General features: G+C 40.1%; 1 protein-coding gene across 1 annotated transcript in view; it reads left to right on the top strand.

Moving 5' to 3' along the window:
• Positions 1-16,071, top strand: part of KLHL1 (kelch like family member 1) — a 267,920-nt gene extending 251,849 nt beyond the window's left edge. Inside the window, exons 10-11 of the mRNA XM_001505519.3 lie at positions 7,260-7,431; positions 14,616-16,071. Of these exons, the coding sequence (XP_001505569.1) occupies positions 7,260-7,431; positions 14,616-14,675 (232 nt within the window). The 3' untranslated portion in view covers positions 14,676-16,071. The remainder of the gene's footprint in view (positions 1-7,259; positions 7,432-14,615) is intronic.
• Positions 16,072-16,340: the final 269 nt, after the last annotated feature.

Here is a 16,340-nt window from a genome sequence, read left to right as displayed (position 1 = left end):
GTTACCAAGACCTGCCGGTTTCACCTCTACAATATCGCCAAGATCCGCCCTTTCCTCTCCACCCAAACGGCTACCTTACTATTACGGGCTCTCGTTATATCCCGGCTAGACTACTGTGTCAGCCTTCTCTCTGACCTCCCTTCCTCCTCTCTCGGCCCGCTCCGGTCTATTCTTCACTCCGCTGCCCGGCTCATCTTCCTGCAGAAACGATCTGGGCATGTCACTCCCCTTCTTAAACAACTCCAGTGGTTGCCTATCGACCTCCGCTCCAAACAAAAACTCCTCACTCTAGGCTTCAAGGCTCTCCATCACCTTGCCCCTTCCTACCTCTCCTCCCTTCTCTCTTTCTACCGCCCACCCCATACGCTCCGCTCCTCTGCCGCCCACCTCCTCACCGTCCCTCAGTCTCGCCTATCCCGCCGTCGACCCCTGGGTCACGTCCTCCCGTGGTCCTGGAACGCCCTCCCTCCTCACCTCCGCCAAACCGATTCTCTTTCCCTCTTCAAAACCCTACTTAAAAATCACCTCCTCCAAGAGGCGTTCCCAGACTGAGCTCCTCGTCCCCCTCTACTCCCTCTGCCATCCCCCCTTTACCTCTCCGCAGCTAAAGCCTCATTTTCCCCTTTTCCCTCTGCTCCTCCACCTCTCCCTTCCCATCCCCACAGCACTGTACTTGTCCGCTCAACTGTATATATTTTCGTTACCCTATTTATTTTGTTAATGAATTGTACATCACCTTGATTCTATTTAGTTGCCATTGTTTTTACGAGATGTTCTTCCCCTTGACGCTGTTTAGTGCCATTGTTCTTGTCTGTCCGTCTCCCCCGATTAGACTGTAAGCCCGTCAAACGGCAGGGACCGTCTCTATCTGTTGCCGACTTGTTCATCCCAAGTGCTTAGTACAGTGCTCTGCACATAGTAAGTGCTCAATAAATACTATTGAATGAATCTTGCTGGCCTGAGGCTTTTAACACAGTAGTACTACTAGTAGTAGTAATGATATTTGTTGAGGGATGATTGGGTGTGTTGGGCAAATACAACAGAATCACTAGACATGTTTCCTGTCTATTAGAACAGAACATTCATTCAATTGTATTTTTTGAGCACTTACTGTGTGCAGAGCACTGTATTAAGTGCTTGGAAGAGTGCAAAACCACAATAAATAGACACATTCCCTGCCCACAATGAGCTTACTCTCTAGAGCCGGGAAGACAGACATTACTATAAATAAGTAAATTACAGATATGTTCATAGGTGCCGTGGATTGGGAGGGGAGATGAACACAGGGAGAAAGTTATGTATTCTAATGATGGAGAAGGGATTACAAAAGCAGGTATAGATAAATAAATATGTGGGTATTGGATAATAATCTTGGCATTATCCCTACTAATCTCTCTCACTCAACCCATATAGTTGAATCTGTCAGAAAATCCTGTCATTTGTACCTCACAATATTACAAAATCCAGACTTTATTCTCCATTTGAACTGTTACTATCCTGATACAAGGATTCATCATAGCCATCCTTGTCTACTGCATCAGCCACATTGCTGGCCTTCACACCTATTGTCTCTCTCCACTTCAGTCCGTATTTCACTCTGCTATCCAGATCATTTTTCTAAAGAAAACTCTAATTGTTGCCTAGCCACCTCTACATAAAACAAATATTTCTTATCATTGACTTTAAGTCATTCAGTCACCTCTTTCCTTCTATCTCAGCTAGCTGATGTACTAAAACCCAGACCATACGCTTCATTCTTCTAACATCAACTGACTCTCTGGAGATCAACCTCATCTATCGTGCAACTTAGTCTTTCTCTCTGGCCTTGGAACTCACTCCCCATTCATACATAATGGACCACTTCTTCAAATAGCATTAATTGATTGATAGTAGAAATAACTGCTGGGTTGAAGTGACTTGAGTTGTTGGGGCTTATTTCCTCAGTCATTCATTCAATCGTATTTATTGAGTGCTTACTGCATGCAAAGCACTGTACTAAGCACTTGGGAGAATACATGCCACAACAAACAGACATATTTAATGTCCACTATGAGCTCACAGTCTAGAGGGAGAAACAGATGTAAATAAATGAATTATATATATATATATAATATATATATATGTGCTGTAGGGTTGGGAGGGAGGTTGAATGAAGGGAGCAAGTTTGGCCAATGTAGAAGGGAGTGTGAAAAGAGGAAAGGAAGGCTTAGTGCGGGAAGGGCTTCTTGGAGGAGATGTGCCTTCAATAAGGTTTTGAAATGGGGTAGAGCAATTATCTGTCTGATATGAGGAGGAAGGGGTTCCAGGCTAGAGGTTGAGATGTCAGAAGCAAAACAGACAAGACTGAGGTACGGTGAGGTTAGTATTTAGAGGAACAAAATGTGCAGGCTGAGTTTGTAGTAGGAGAGTAATGAGTTGAGGTACAAGGGGACAAGCTAATCAAGTGCTTTAAAGCCAATGGTGAGGAGTTTGTGTTTGGTGAGGAGGTGGATTGGCAACCACTGGAGTTTGTTGAGAAGTGGGGAAACATGCTCTGAACATTTTTGAAGGAAAATGATCCAATGATCTGGTCAGCAGAATGGAGTATGGACTGAAGTGGGGAAAGACAGGAGGCAGGGAGATCATTCATTCATTCAATAGTATTTATTGAGCGCTTACTATGTGCAGAGCACTGTACTAAGCGCTTGGAATGTACAAATTGGTAACAGATAGAAACAGTCCCTGCCCTTTGACGGGCTTACAGTCTAATCGGGGGAGACAGACAGACAATAACAATAGCAATAAATAGAATCAAGGGGATGAACATCTCATTAAAACAATGGCAAATAAATAGAATCAAGGTGATGTACATCTCATTAAAACAAAATAATAGAATCAAGGTCATGTACATCTCATTAAAATAAATAGGGTAATGAAAATATATACAGTTGAGCGGATGAGTACAGTGCTGAGGGGAGGGAAGGGAGGGGGGAGGAGCAGAGGGAAAGGGGGGAAAGAGGGCTTAGCTGAGGGGAGGTGAAAGGGGGGTAGAGGGGGAGCAGAAGGAGCAGAGGAAAAAGTGAGAGCTCAGTCTGGGAAGGCCTCTTGGAGGAGATGAGCTCTAAGTAGGGTTTTGAAGAGGGGAAGAGAATTAGTTTGGTGGAGGTGAGGAGGGAGGGCATTCCCGGACCGCGGGAGAACGTGGCCCAGGGGTCGACGGCGGGATAGATGAGAACGGGGGACGGTGAGGAGGTGGGCGGCAGAGGAGCAGAGTGTACGGGGTGGGCAGTAGAAAGAGAGAAGGGAGAGAGATCAGCAAGGAGGCTGATAAAATAATGCAGGATATGATAAGTGCTTGCATTAATGTGGTAGCAGTTTGGATGGAGAGGAAGGGATCGATTTTAGCCATTTTGTGAAGGTAGAGCTGACAGGATTTAGTGATGGCTTGAATATGTGGGATGAATGAAAGAGAGGAATCAAGGATAATTCATTCATTCAATCATGTTTATTGAACACTTAATGTTTGCAGAGCACTGTTACTAAGCACTTGGAATGTACAATTTGGCAACAGATAGATACAATCCCTACCCAACAATGGGCTCACAGTTTCGAAAGATATGGGCTTGTGAGACAGGAAGGATAGTGGTGCCTCCAACAGAGATGGGAAAGTGAGTGGGAGGACAGGGTTTGGGTGGGAAAATAATAAATTCTGTTTCAGTTTAATTCATTTTTATTTATTTAGTTTTATTTTATTAAGCTTGAGGTGAAAGGACAACATTCAAGTAGAGTGTTTTGAAGGCAGGAGGAAATGTGAAACAGCATGGAGGGAGAGAGATCAGGACTGGAGATGTAGATTTGGGTGGCATCAGTATAGAGCTTGAAGTTGAAGCCATGTGAATGAATGAGTTTTCCAAGGGAGTGGGTGTATATAGAGAAAAGAAGTAGACCCAAAACTGAACCTTGAAAGACTACCAATAGTTAGGGGATGGGAGGCAGAGGAGCAGCTTGCAAAAGAGACTGAAAACGAGCAGCCAGAGAGGACGAAACCCTGAGAGGGCAGTGTCAGTGAAGCTGAGTTTGTATAATGTTTTTAGGAAAAGGGAGTGGTCGAAGGTAGCAGGAGGGTTGAGGAGGAGAAGAGGAGGAGTCCTAATTGTTTAAGATTTATTGGAGAGGTAGAATCTTAGGAAGGCTTTGAAAGTAGAGAAAAGTGTTATCTCTTGGCTTAAGGTGAATAGGAATTTACAGACTGGTGTAAAGTATGAACAAGGTAGCAGACATGGAAAAATTGAGAACAAGTTTCAGATAGTAGGTGAGTTTAGGAAGAATGAACCCAAGGTCTCTCCTCTTCCTGACTTTCCCATCACTATAGATGGCACCACCATCCTTCCCATCTCACAAACCCATTACCTTGGTGTTGTCCCTGACTCCTATCTCTCATTCAGCTCACTTACTCAATCTGTCACCAAATCCGCTTGGTCCCACCTTCCCAACATTGCTAAAATCCACCCTTTCCTCTCCATCCAAACTGCTATCACATTAATACAATCACTCATCTGATTCTTCCTAGATTACTATATCAACCTCCTTTCTGACCTCCCTCCCTCCTGTCTCTCCCCACTCCAGTCCACACTTCACTCCACTGCCCAGATCATCTTTTTATAAAAATATTCAGGACATGCCACCCCCTTCTCAAAAATCTCCAGTGTTTACCCATCCACCTCTGTATCAAACAAAAATTCCTCACCATTGGCTTTAAATCACTCCATCACCTTGCCCCCTCCAACCTTATCTCACTTCTCTCTTTCTACAACCCAGCAGGCATACTTTGCTACTCTACTGTTAACCTTCTTGTCTGTCTTACCGCCGACCCCTAACCCATGTCCTGCCTCTGTCCTACTGTCTCCCTCTTTAAATCTGACAGACAATTACTCTCCCCCTCTTCAAATCCTTATTGAAGACACAGCTCCCCCAAGAGACCTTTCCAGACTAAGCCCCTCTTTTCCTCATCTTCCACTTTCCTTCTCCTATTCTCCTTATCCCACACCCCTGACTTCCTCCCTTTGCTCTTCCCACCCCTCCCAGCCCAACAACACTTATGTATATATTTGTAATTTTTTTATCTGTATTGATGTCTGTCTCCACCTCTCTAGACTGTGACCTCATTGTAAGCAGGGAATGTCAGTCTTAATTGTTGTATTGTACTTTCCCAAATGTTCCAAATACAGTAAGCACCTAATAAATGTGATTGGATAAATGCAAGAATGTAGGGCAGATATAAACGATAGGAACAGTAGATGGAGAGATGGAGAGTCTTGAATCCAATGGTAAGTTGATTTTTTTCCTAATGGAGAGAAGGTATTTATGAAGGAAAGAGAGATGTGGGGTGAATGATGCTTGAAGAAGATGATCTGTGCAGCAGAATTCAGTATAGTTGGGAGAGGTGAGAGCCTAAATACAGGGAGATCAGTGAGGAGGATGATAAAACAGGAAAGCCATGATACGCCATGAGCTTGAACCAAAGAGGTAGCAGTATGGAAGGAGTGAAATTGGTAAATACAATAAATATTATGTGAGAAGAACCAAAAGAATTTAGCAGTCAACAACATGGCAGTTGCAAAGTAAAGCTAATGACGCCAAGGTTTCAGGTTTCTGGGACTGGGATGAATACAGCGTCACTACTAGAGATACTAAAGCTGGGAGGAGCAGAATGGTAAATAGAAGGTTAAAGAAGAAAGATGAGCAGTTGAATTTTATACATTTGAAGTTTGAGGTTCCAGGGGAATATCCAAGTGGAGAGAAGCAATGTGGTTTAGTGGAAAGAGCACAGGCTTGGGAGTTGGAAGTCATATGTTCTAATCCCGGCTCTGCCACTTGTCAGATGTGTAACTTTGGGCAAGTCGTTTAACTTCTCTATGCCTCAGTTACCTCATTTGTAAAATGAGGATTAAGACCGTGAGTCCCACGTGAGACAACCTGATTACCTTTTATCTACACCAGTGCTTAGAACAGTGCTTGGAACATAGTAAGCGCTCAACAAATACCATTATTATTATAATTATATATCCTGGGAAAATGGGAAAATGTGGGATTATAGGCTAAATAAGCTATCAGGGCTGTAGAGGTAGATTTGAGTATAATCTGTATAGTTATGATAGCTGATGTAATGAGAGTGCATGGGTTCCCTGAGAAAGTTGTAAATAGTGGGAAAATGGGGAACCAGGACAGAGCCTTGTCGAGGGCAGCTATGATTAAAGACTGCAAACCAGAAGAAGAAGTAGAGGTTTCTTCCTACTTAATCATAGGAGCATCTAGTTAAGAACACTTAAGTAGATGTTTGTTGTGTGACTATGTTTTGCAATTAATATAAATGACTATTCTCCTACAATCAATCAGGTAATGGTATTTACTGAGCACTTGTATGCAGAATTCTGTACTAAGCACTTGAGACAGTACAGAGATTTGGAACACACAATTCCTGACTCAAGGAGCCTATATTCCCAGACATTACAAACTCGAGATACTTGAACATTATTACCAGTCTTATGGAAGTGAATGGTAATTGCAAAAGTGGTTTCTCAGTAGAATTTCTTAGTGCTGAAGTGATTCATGTTAATGTCTAGGTTCACCTTTGTATCTCGGGAAGTAACAGAAGCAACATTTTTCTAATACTTCTCAAGAATGTTCCTGCCTTCCTACTAATCCCAGCAGTCAAGCAGATGTTTACACAGAATTGTGGGGAAGATAGGTTCAGTGGTACCCCAAACCCACACTTATCCTGGCCTGATTATTGTGAACTACTCCTTTGGAAATGAAATCAGTCAGTATTAAATTCTCTCTGTCACTAACAGAGATTTAAAAGAGTCACAAAAGGTCCCTACATATATTGCCTGTAAATCTTTATTAGTGACAGACTTACACAGCTTTCCAAAATCATGCAGTTGGTGTTTGCATTGAAACACTTGAGTTAGGACATAAATATGTACATTTTTAGATGTGTGCAAGGCCACAATGTGTAGTATTTCGGTTTTGTAAATAATATGTAAGGACTTTAAATATGTGTAGTGATGTTTCTGAATCCAGATTAGAGACTATGCACTGCTTTTGAATATTTAGGAATATAATCACTAAGCAATAAGAATATACTCCCTTTTCCATTATTATAATTTCTATTTTTATTTCTATTTTTATTTCTATCCTATTTTTCAGAAGTCTTTTTTGAAAGTAGTTCACTTGTGTCTTTATTCCTGAGTTCTTTTTTTTTTCCCATTAAATTTTAGATATGATCCCAAAACAGATACATGGACAATGGTGTCTCCACTGAGTATGCCTAGAGATGCTGTTGGTGTCTGTCTTCTTGGTGATAAGTTGTATGCAGTAGGGGGGTATGATGGACAGACATACTTGAACACTATGGAATCCTATGACCCACAAACTAATGAATGGACTCAGGTAAGCATTACATTTCTGGATGTTAAACAGAAATGTTAAACTTTTTCCAAAATACCTGGAAAATGTTCAGTAAGTTTGCATGACATAGTGTCTTGTCCCAGAAGAAAACCACCCTAAAGACCTGGAGATCTGGGCTGCAAATGAAGACCTCACAAGAATGATCATTAAATTTGTTGATCAACAAAAATGGGCTGTTTGGAGAGTCCTTAAAGAAACTAATTAAAATATGACTGTTCAAAGGATGTGGATATAAACAAGAATAAATATTTTCTAAGGTCAATAACTGATAGAAAATGAATAAACTCATAAATGCAAGATGGGATGAGCATCCACAGAATTAGATATAACAGAAAAACATGTGGAAGCCCAGGAAATCTCAAATGGAAGTAAGCAGATACAGAAGAAAAATCAATACTAAGTATTGTAGAATATACTGTCTCTATAGGCACATTCTATAACCACCATTAGTCAAATTTATTTTGACTTTATGTTCTTTTCAGTTATATTCTGCTCAATTTGGAGCCCCATAATTGAAGTACAACATGGACTGGATAAAATCTAGAATGAAACAACAGTCATCTTGGGGGCGGGAGAAGGGGGATAATTGGAATGCCTTTCTTTTGCTTTTCCTTCCAGACTTGCAATTTTAGGACCTCATTTTCCAACTGTGTGGTGAAAAGTGAATTCTGTTAAAACCACAGAGGAAGACTTTGGTTTATTTCTCTTCATAGACTTGCTGCATTTGTGTAGAGTCATGGTGTGCACCTACACAAGGGACTATACCTAAAATGTGGCCCTCTCCCAAACTCCCTTCTCCCGGAGACATTACCCAAATAAGCCCCATCTAGTTGGCCAGGTTATCCCACTAGCTACCTTAGTATTTTTATTTTTACTGGCTATTCCACTTTTTTCCCTTATTTATTAAGCTATTGATTTTTGTTTAGTTTAGCCATGTCTTCCATTTTAATTAACAGGTTTCTAAGTGACTAGTATAGTACTCTCCATAGAGATGTTCAATAAATGCTACTGATGAAAATCATAGCTGCAGTAGTTTAATAGCTTTTCTCCCTGGCAAAAAAATACAAAAAGTCATATTTCATTGGCCATGGAGCAGGTCTACTGTCATTCTTGATACCAAGTATCAGCCCAATGCTGGTAAACAATTAAACAATTCAAGAGCAGACCTGTGGGAAGACCTATTTTTTATTGTCGTTGTTATAAATGGTATTTGTTAAGTGCTTACTATGTGTTAAGTACTGTACTGAGCATTAGGATAGATTCAAGATAATTGGATTGGACATAGTCCCTGTCCCACATAGGGCTCACAGTCATAATCCCCATTTTACAGGTGAGGCAACTGAGGAACAAAGAAATTAACTGTCTGTCCCAAGGTCACAAAGGAGACAAGTGGCAGAGCTGGGATTACAGCTCAGGTCCTCTGACTTCCAGGCCCTTTCTACTAGGACACACTGCTTCTCCTGAGGCCCTTTATGCCCAGACTCACAGCTAGCATCCTTCTGGGCTTGAAGAGGATAAAAAAACATTGTCTATTTCTAAGTATGGGAACAGAACAAATAAGTTATAGGCTATGGGTATGAGGAGAATGTAATATAATAGTCTTACTGCTTATTTAGAACTAGTTATTTTACTTCTAGTTATTCCAAAATTAAAATTGTAGTAATATTTGAAGTAATGCTATACATTGCTTTAGAAAGAGTGGTTTTGGGCAGCAAGGGCCTTTAAAATATTTTGAAAAAACTTTATTTTGGTGAAATTCATATTTTTTTAAATGTTCATCATTCTTATAGGCTTTAGTTATTTGTCCTTCTCAAGTAATATTTTTCCTTTTCTAATATTAATATTCACAACATGCAAACATTACCATAGCAACTTTTTTTCTACACTATTTAAGAGTTGTTAATATATTGTATTTGACTTTCCTAAGAACTTAATACAGTGGCCTGCACATAGTAAGCTCCCAATAGGTTTCATAGATTGAATCATTGACCTAACCACAAGGATAAAGTTAGTTATGGGAAAAAAATAATATTTTTAAATACTTTTAAAGTATTTTTAGGGAGAGGCTAGAGAGGGAATAGGGGACAAGAAAAATACAAGGCTTCTTTTTAACACCTGTAGGCTGGGCTAATAATAATAATAATAATGTTGGTATTTGTTAAGCGCTTACTATGTGCCAAGCACTGTTCTAAGCGCTGGGGTAGACACAGGGCAATCAGGTTGTCCCACTTGGGGCTCACAATCTTAATCCCCATTTTACAGATGAGGTAACTGAGGCACCGAGAAGTTAAGTGACTTGCCCAAAGTCACACAGCTGACAAGTGGCTGAGCAGGGATTCGAACCCATGACCTCTGACTCCAAAGCCCGTGTTCTTTCCACTGAGCCACACTGCTTCTTAATTGTCCTTTTCAGAAGAAGAAGTTTGATTTGTGGTTATGCTTATTCATTCTTTCCATCATATGTGTTTGACTTGCACACTTCTGTGGTCTGTGCTTTAATATGAATTCCTAAAGATCAACTAGTGAATGAGCAATCATGAAGAATAGCAGTGTGGAAGACAAAATAAACTAAATAGTGTCTAAAGTTTGAAAATGCATTCCAATTTTATTTAAATCTTGGTATTTATCAAAAAAAATATTTACACTAGTTAGTGAAACTAGATTGAGTTAAGCAATAGTTATAAATATTGCTTGAATTTTAATAAGCAAAGTAATATTTTCTCAGAATCAAATGAATTGCATATCTTAATATAATTATAATTATATATAAGTTTTGTTAATTATCAGGCTTTGCACTATACTGAGTGTATATGAAAGATAAGGGATGCTAATCAGACTTCGCCAGTTGCCTACAAGGAGCTTAGAACCTAAAAGGAATAACTCACAGCATGCATACAAGTAAAGAAATAATGGGATAAATACACACCAATAATAAGGCCAATAACAATAATAATAACAATAATCATAAAAACTCTAGAACATTATTGATAAAGGAAAAATTTCCGTGCCCCTCACCTTTCCTGTCTTGGCCACATAAAATTCAACAATTAAAATATTTCATTCATTCAATCACATTTATTGAGTGCTTGCTGTGTGAAGAGCACTGTACTGAGAGCTTGGATAGTTGGAGAAGCAGCGTGGCTCAGTGGAAAGAGCATGGGCTTTGGAGTCAGGGCTCATGAGTTCGAATCCCAGCTCTGCCACTTGTCAGCTGTGTGACTGTGGGCAAGTCACTTAACTTCTCTGTGCCTCAGTTCCCTCATCTGTAAAATGGGGATTAGGACTGTGAGCCCCACGTGGGACAACCTGATTCCCCTATGTCTACCCCAGCGGTTAGAACAGTGCTCGGCACATAGTAAGCGCTTAACAAATACCAACATTATTATTATAGTACAATTGGGCAAAAAATAGAGACAATCCCTACCCAACAACAGGCTCACAGTCTAGAAGGGAGAGACAGTCAACAAACAAACCAAGTAGAAAGGCATCAATACCATCAAAACAGATAAATAGAACCATAGATAAATGCACATCATTAATAAAATAAATAGAGCAATAAACAAGTACAAATATATACAAGTGCTCTGGGAAGGAGAAGGGGGAAGAGCAGAGGGAGGGAGTAGGGACAATTCAATAGTATTTATTGAGCGCTTACTATGTGCAGAGCACTGTACTAAGCGCTTGGGATGAACAAGTCGGCAACAGATAGAGACAGTCCCTGCGGTTTGACAGGCTTACAGTCTAATCGGGGAAGATGGACAGACAAGAACAATGGCAATAAATAGAGTCAAGGGGAAGAACATCTCGTAAAAACAATGGCAACTAAATAGAATCAAGGCGATGTACAATTCATTAACAAAATAAATAGGGTAATGGAAATATATACAGTTGAGCGGACGAGTACAGTGCTGTGGGGATGGGAAGGGAGAGGTGGAGGAGCAGAGGGAAAAGGGGAAAAAGAGGGTTTAGCTGCGGAGAGGTAAAGGGGGGGTGGCAGAGGGAGTAGAGGGAGAAGAGGAGCTCAGTCTGGGGAGGACTGGGGTCTGGGGACAATGGGGAGGGGAGGAGGAGCAGAGGGAAAGGGAGGGCTCATCTGGGGAGGCCTCCTGGAGGAGGTGAGCTCTCAGTAGGGCTTTGAAGAGGGGAAGAGAGCTTGTTTGGCAGATGTGAGAAGGGAGGGCATTCCAGGCCAGAGGTAGGACAAGGGCCAGGGGTCAATGGTGGGACAGGCATGAACAAGGCTCACTGAGGAGGTGAGCGGTGGCAGAGGAGCAGAATGTGTGAGCTGGGCTGTAGAAGGAGAGAAGGGAGGTGAGGTAGGAGGGGGTAAGGTGATAAAGAGCTCTGAAGTCAATATTTACAAAAATCTGATTATGTGAGCCACAGGATTATGCCTGACCTCACTTTAGTGATATGAGAGAGAAGCAGCATGGCTCAGTAGAAACAGCACGGTCTGGGGAGTCAGAGGTTCTAATCCCATCTCTGCCACTTGTCTTCTGTGTGACTTTGGGCAGGTCACCTAATTTATCTGTGCTTCAGTTACCTCATATGGCAAGTGGGATTAAGACTGGGAGCCACAAGTAGGACGACCTGATTGCCTTGTATCTCCCCCCAGTGCTTAGAACAGTGTTTGGTACATAGTAAGTGCTTAACACATACCATTATTATTATTAACTTAATGATGAGCCTTATAAGAAAGAGTTTCACAGAATACACTGACCCCAAAGGGCCCTGCTGTAGCCTCAGTTTCTGCCTGTCCTGGTCCTGCAGCTTGGACCTTGGTGAAAAAGGGCAAAGTATGAGGTAAATCTTCACAGATTTAGAGAAGCGGCATGGCGTAGTGGAGGAGCATGGTCCTGCGAATCAGCAGAACTGGGTTCTAAATCCCGACTCTGCCGCTTTACTGTTGTGTGACCTTGAGCAAGTCGCTTAACTTCTCTGTATCTCAGTTACCTCATTAATTAAAAAAACCTCCCTTACTAGTCCCTCTTTTTCTTTTTTTCCATTCCCTTCTGTGTTGCCCTGACTTGCTGCCTTTATTCATCCCTCCTCCTTGCCCCAGAGCACTCAAGTACCTATATGTAATTTATTTATTTATGTTAATGTCTGTCTCCTCCTCTAGAGTGTAAGCTCATTGTGGGAATGTGTCTGCTATATTGTTATATTGTACTCTCCCAAGTGCTAAGAACAGTGTTTTGCACACAGTAAGTGGTCAATAAGTACACTTGATTGTGAGCCCATGTGGGACATGGACTGCATCCAACTGATTATCTTGTATTAACCCCAGTGCTTAGTATGGTGCTTAGCACATAGTAAGTGCTTAACAAATACCATTAATGTATAATTCAGTCAATCATTGGTAGTTACTGAGGGTTACTGTGTGCAGAACCCTGTAACTAAGGACTTGGTGTATACAATACAACAGAGTTGCTAGATACCGTCTTTGGCCACAAGGTTACATATTTCAAGTAAAAATATACTACAGATATTAGCATACAGTTAACAATTCAGTCGGTCAGTCAGACAGTCAATTGCCTTTACTGAGTGCTTACTGTGTGTAGAGCACTGTACTAAGGGGGAATGAATAAAGGGAGGAAGACAAGGTGGTACAGAACGGAATGGGAGAAGGGGAAAGGAGAAATTTGTCAGAGGAAGACCTCTTGGAGAAAGTGTCCCTTCGAGATTGCTTGAAAGTCGAGAGTAATTGGCTGTTAGGTATGAAGACAAGAGGCAAGAGGTCGGAGTTGAGATAGATGAGATTAAGGTACAGTGAGAAAGTTGGCATTAGGGGAGCAGTATTCAGTATTTCATCAACAACAGCTGTTTCCTACCTAGTAAACCATGAGTGAGAAAATGGCTTAAATGAGACCAAAATTACAGTATTGTGATTTTGGTATGAGAACCCAAGTCCTCCAGAGAGACTAAGTTCCTCATCAGTCTGGAGCTGAATAAGGAAGAACACTGTTGCTGCAATACTTTAGTGAGTTCAGTGGGTCTAGGAAGTACAGTGCCTCAGTGCTTAGTGCTGTGCCTTGCACATAGTAAGCACTTAACAAATACTATTATTATCATTATTATTATGAGCATCTTGAGTCTGGTTGTGGTATCCATGGATCTGTAAATGACTATTATTTTCTGTCCTGAGAAGTTAACAGATTGTACAGATTCTGGAGACACTGTTTTGAAAATCACTTTGGTTTTCCTGGATGTTCAGTTCAGTATGAACAAGCAGGATCAGCTGAAAAGAAACCCTGGATTCCCCAAGGGTACTTAAATTGTTTCCCAACATCTTGGGACTCTGCAGATTGAGATGTACTTCACCCCTCATTTCCCATTCCTCTACCATTACTGAACCCAGGTAATCTATGGTCTGATTTGAGGCAAATGGATAAGCTTTTGACTCATTGCAGTTGACTTCCTGCACTGCTTTAAAATTAATCTCCCGTCTATGCTTCTTTTCAATTATAATCCCAGGCACCCATAGCTTCCATTAAGGTACTAAGGACTGGGTCCTTACATGAGCTTCTGTTAGGGAAAGGAAGCAGAAATCCCCTTCATGCATACATTGCCATTCCTCCTAGTTCCCTGGACACATTGACTGCAGTGCTCCAATGGGGATCCTTATAGCACTAATGCCACTTGCTGCCTTCAGTTTAATCACAAAGTTTGTGCTTGAGAAGCAGCATGGCCAAATGGAAAGCAAGGGCCTGGGTATCAAAGGACCTGGGTTCTAATCCTGGTTCTGCCTCTTGTGTGCCATGTGACCTTGTGCAAGTTACTTACTTTGTGCCTCAGTTACCTCATCTGCAAAATGGGAATTTAATCCCTCTTCTCCCTCCTACTTGGACTGTGAGCCCCAAGGCAGACCAGATGATACTGAACCTATTCTCGATCTTAGTACAGTGCTTGTTACATAGTAAGCACTTAACAAATGCCACAATCATTATTATTATTTGCCTATTACTATTGTAGTTAATTTTATCTTTTTATAACTTAGACTAATCTCCATTGTATAATACCATAAGCATATCAATTATTTAAAATTTCTAGTTCTAGGTATTGCAAGTTTGGACCCTTCTGAAATACCGTATTTTTATATTTTTGCATGATAGTTCATTCAACATAATGTTTTTAATGGTAAACTAACTTTTCTATTTTTTCAACAGATGGCCTCATTAAATATTGGAAGAGCAGGTGCCTGTGTTGTAGTGATCAAACAAACTTGACTTGTTCTCATTATTTGTGATTTTACTCGCTGGAAGTATTATTTTTGTATCAGAAAATGAGAATATGTTTATAAGAATGTGGAGTGCCATAGAGATTCACCCACTGGTATCAAAGAGAAGTAGGAGAAAAAGCATATCCTGGTCTGCATGTATGCCAATGGGTATCTATTTCAGAAATGTTCTTGATGCTTTGTACAACCGTAGATAACCAGAGGCATCAGGGCCCTATTTACCTTGCAAAATAAAATTAAAAAAAAATTCATGAGGGAAATATACTTGTGTCCTGGCTATTTATATTGATGATAAGATATTACATGATTTTATGTACTGTGGCTACTTTTCAAAAATTGTAGGTAGATAATAAGGCATTAAACCTCATCCAGTCTTCTGTTAAAGCAGGTTGTTCGATTCTCTGAAGAAGAATAGTTCAAAGGAATTTGACAGAACTCTTTCTTCCTCATTTACATAAAGAAGGAGGATTAAGAGAATGAAGACCAGTGATTGCCTCTTCAACTTGAACCAAACTATCACTATCACTAGAAATGTTCATTTAAAAGATTGTGGTAACATTTTCTTCCAAATGTCTGAGTAAGCCTAGCAAGCAAATAAGAAATATACATTTTTAGCTATATTCAAACCTATTGTCTCTTTTTATTGAAATATTTGCCAAAGAAATAGACTTAATTGGCTTTAGCCTTAGTGTTCAATTCAGTGTACGCATGGAAACTATAGTCACACTGAATGTTATTTGATTCTTTGCATGTAAATCCTTGGAAATAGGACAGATTTTCTCCTGAACAGTAAGTTAAAATTAAGCCAGACACTCTGCAGAAGAAAGTTATTGTGTTCCAAACTAGACGGTCCTTTCTGGAAGGTAGCCAATAGAAGTAGGAACTGGAAAATAACAGTGGGAAAAGTTCTAATTTGGACTCCAAAAAAATTTGTTATATAAAACATATCTATGACTTATGTACTATCCTTAACACAATGCTATATGCCTCATGAGAGTGGATTGAAAAATATTTTCAATATTGTGAATATTTGAATATTAAAAGGATTTCCTTTTGGATTCATATTCACTAATATGATCCAATTCTTCTCAGTACAAATTTTGTTTCCAAGGAAAAGATTGATCATATATATATGTGTATGTTTGAATAGGTTTTCACTATATTATAGAAAGGGGTTTCATTTTTTCATTGGGCACTGCATGTGGATTGTTTTTACTGAAGTTCTTCTGTCAATGTTTTGTCCAGTTTTCACTGTCTAGTGTAATGTCCTCTGTCCACCCAGCTGTCCCAAAAAATGTCCAGTAAAATCTAGATGAAATATTGACCAAAGGAGCTCCAAAATGAGAAAATCACTTGCTGAAAATATACAACATTATGACTCTGTATCTCTGTATCTTTCCATATATATTTATATATATATATATATATATATATATATATACACATATATATATACCTATATACTATAAATTAATCTACATGTACATATATGTGCATACACACACACACCTGTGTTTCAAGAAGATGACTGACAGTGAAAAAAATGCACAGATTTTAGTTGAACAATAAATATAAGAGCTCAGGAGGATTTCTTTCTTATGTAACCAACAGCTGTCAACAACGAGTTTTGGTTATTGTGGTCTTCATTGTTGGT

Source organism: Ornithorhynchus anatinus, chromosome 2, assembly GCF_004115215.2.
Source record: "Ornithorhynchus anatinus isolate Pmale09 chromosome 2, mOrnAna1.pri.v4, whole genome shotgun sequence".
In the NCBI taxonomy this organism is placed as follows: domain Eukaryota; kingdom Metazoa; phylum Chordata; class Mammalia; order Monotremata; family Ornithorhynchidae; genus Ornithorhynchus; species Ornithorhynchus anatinus.
Note: the sequence above shows the minus strand (reverse complement) of the source record. Positions and strands in the feature narration are given on the sequence as shown.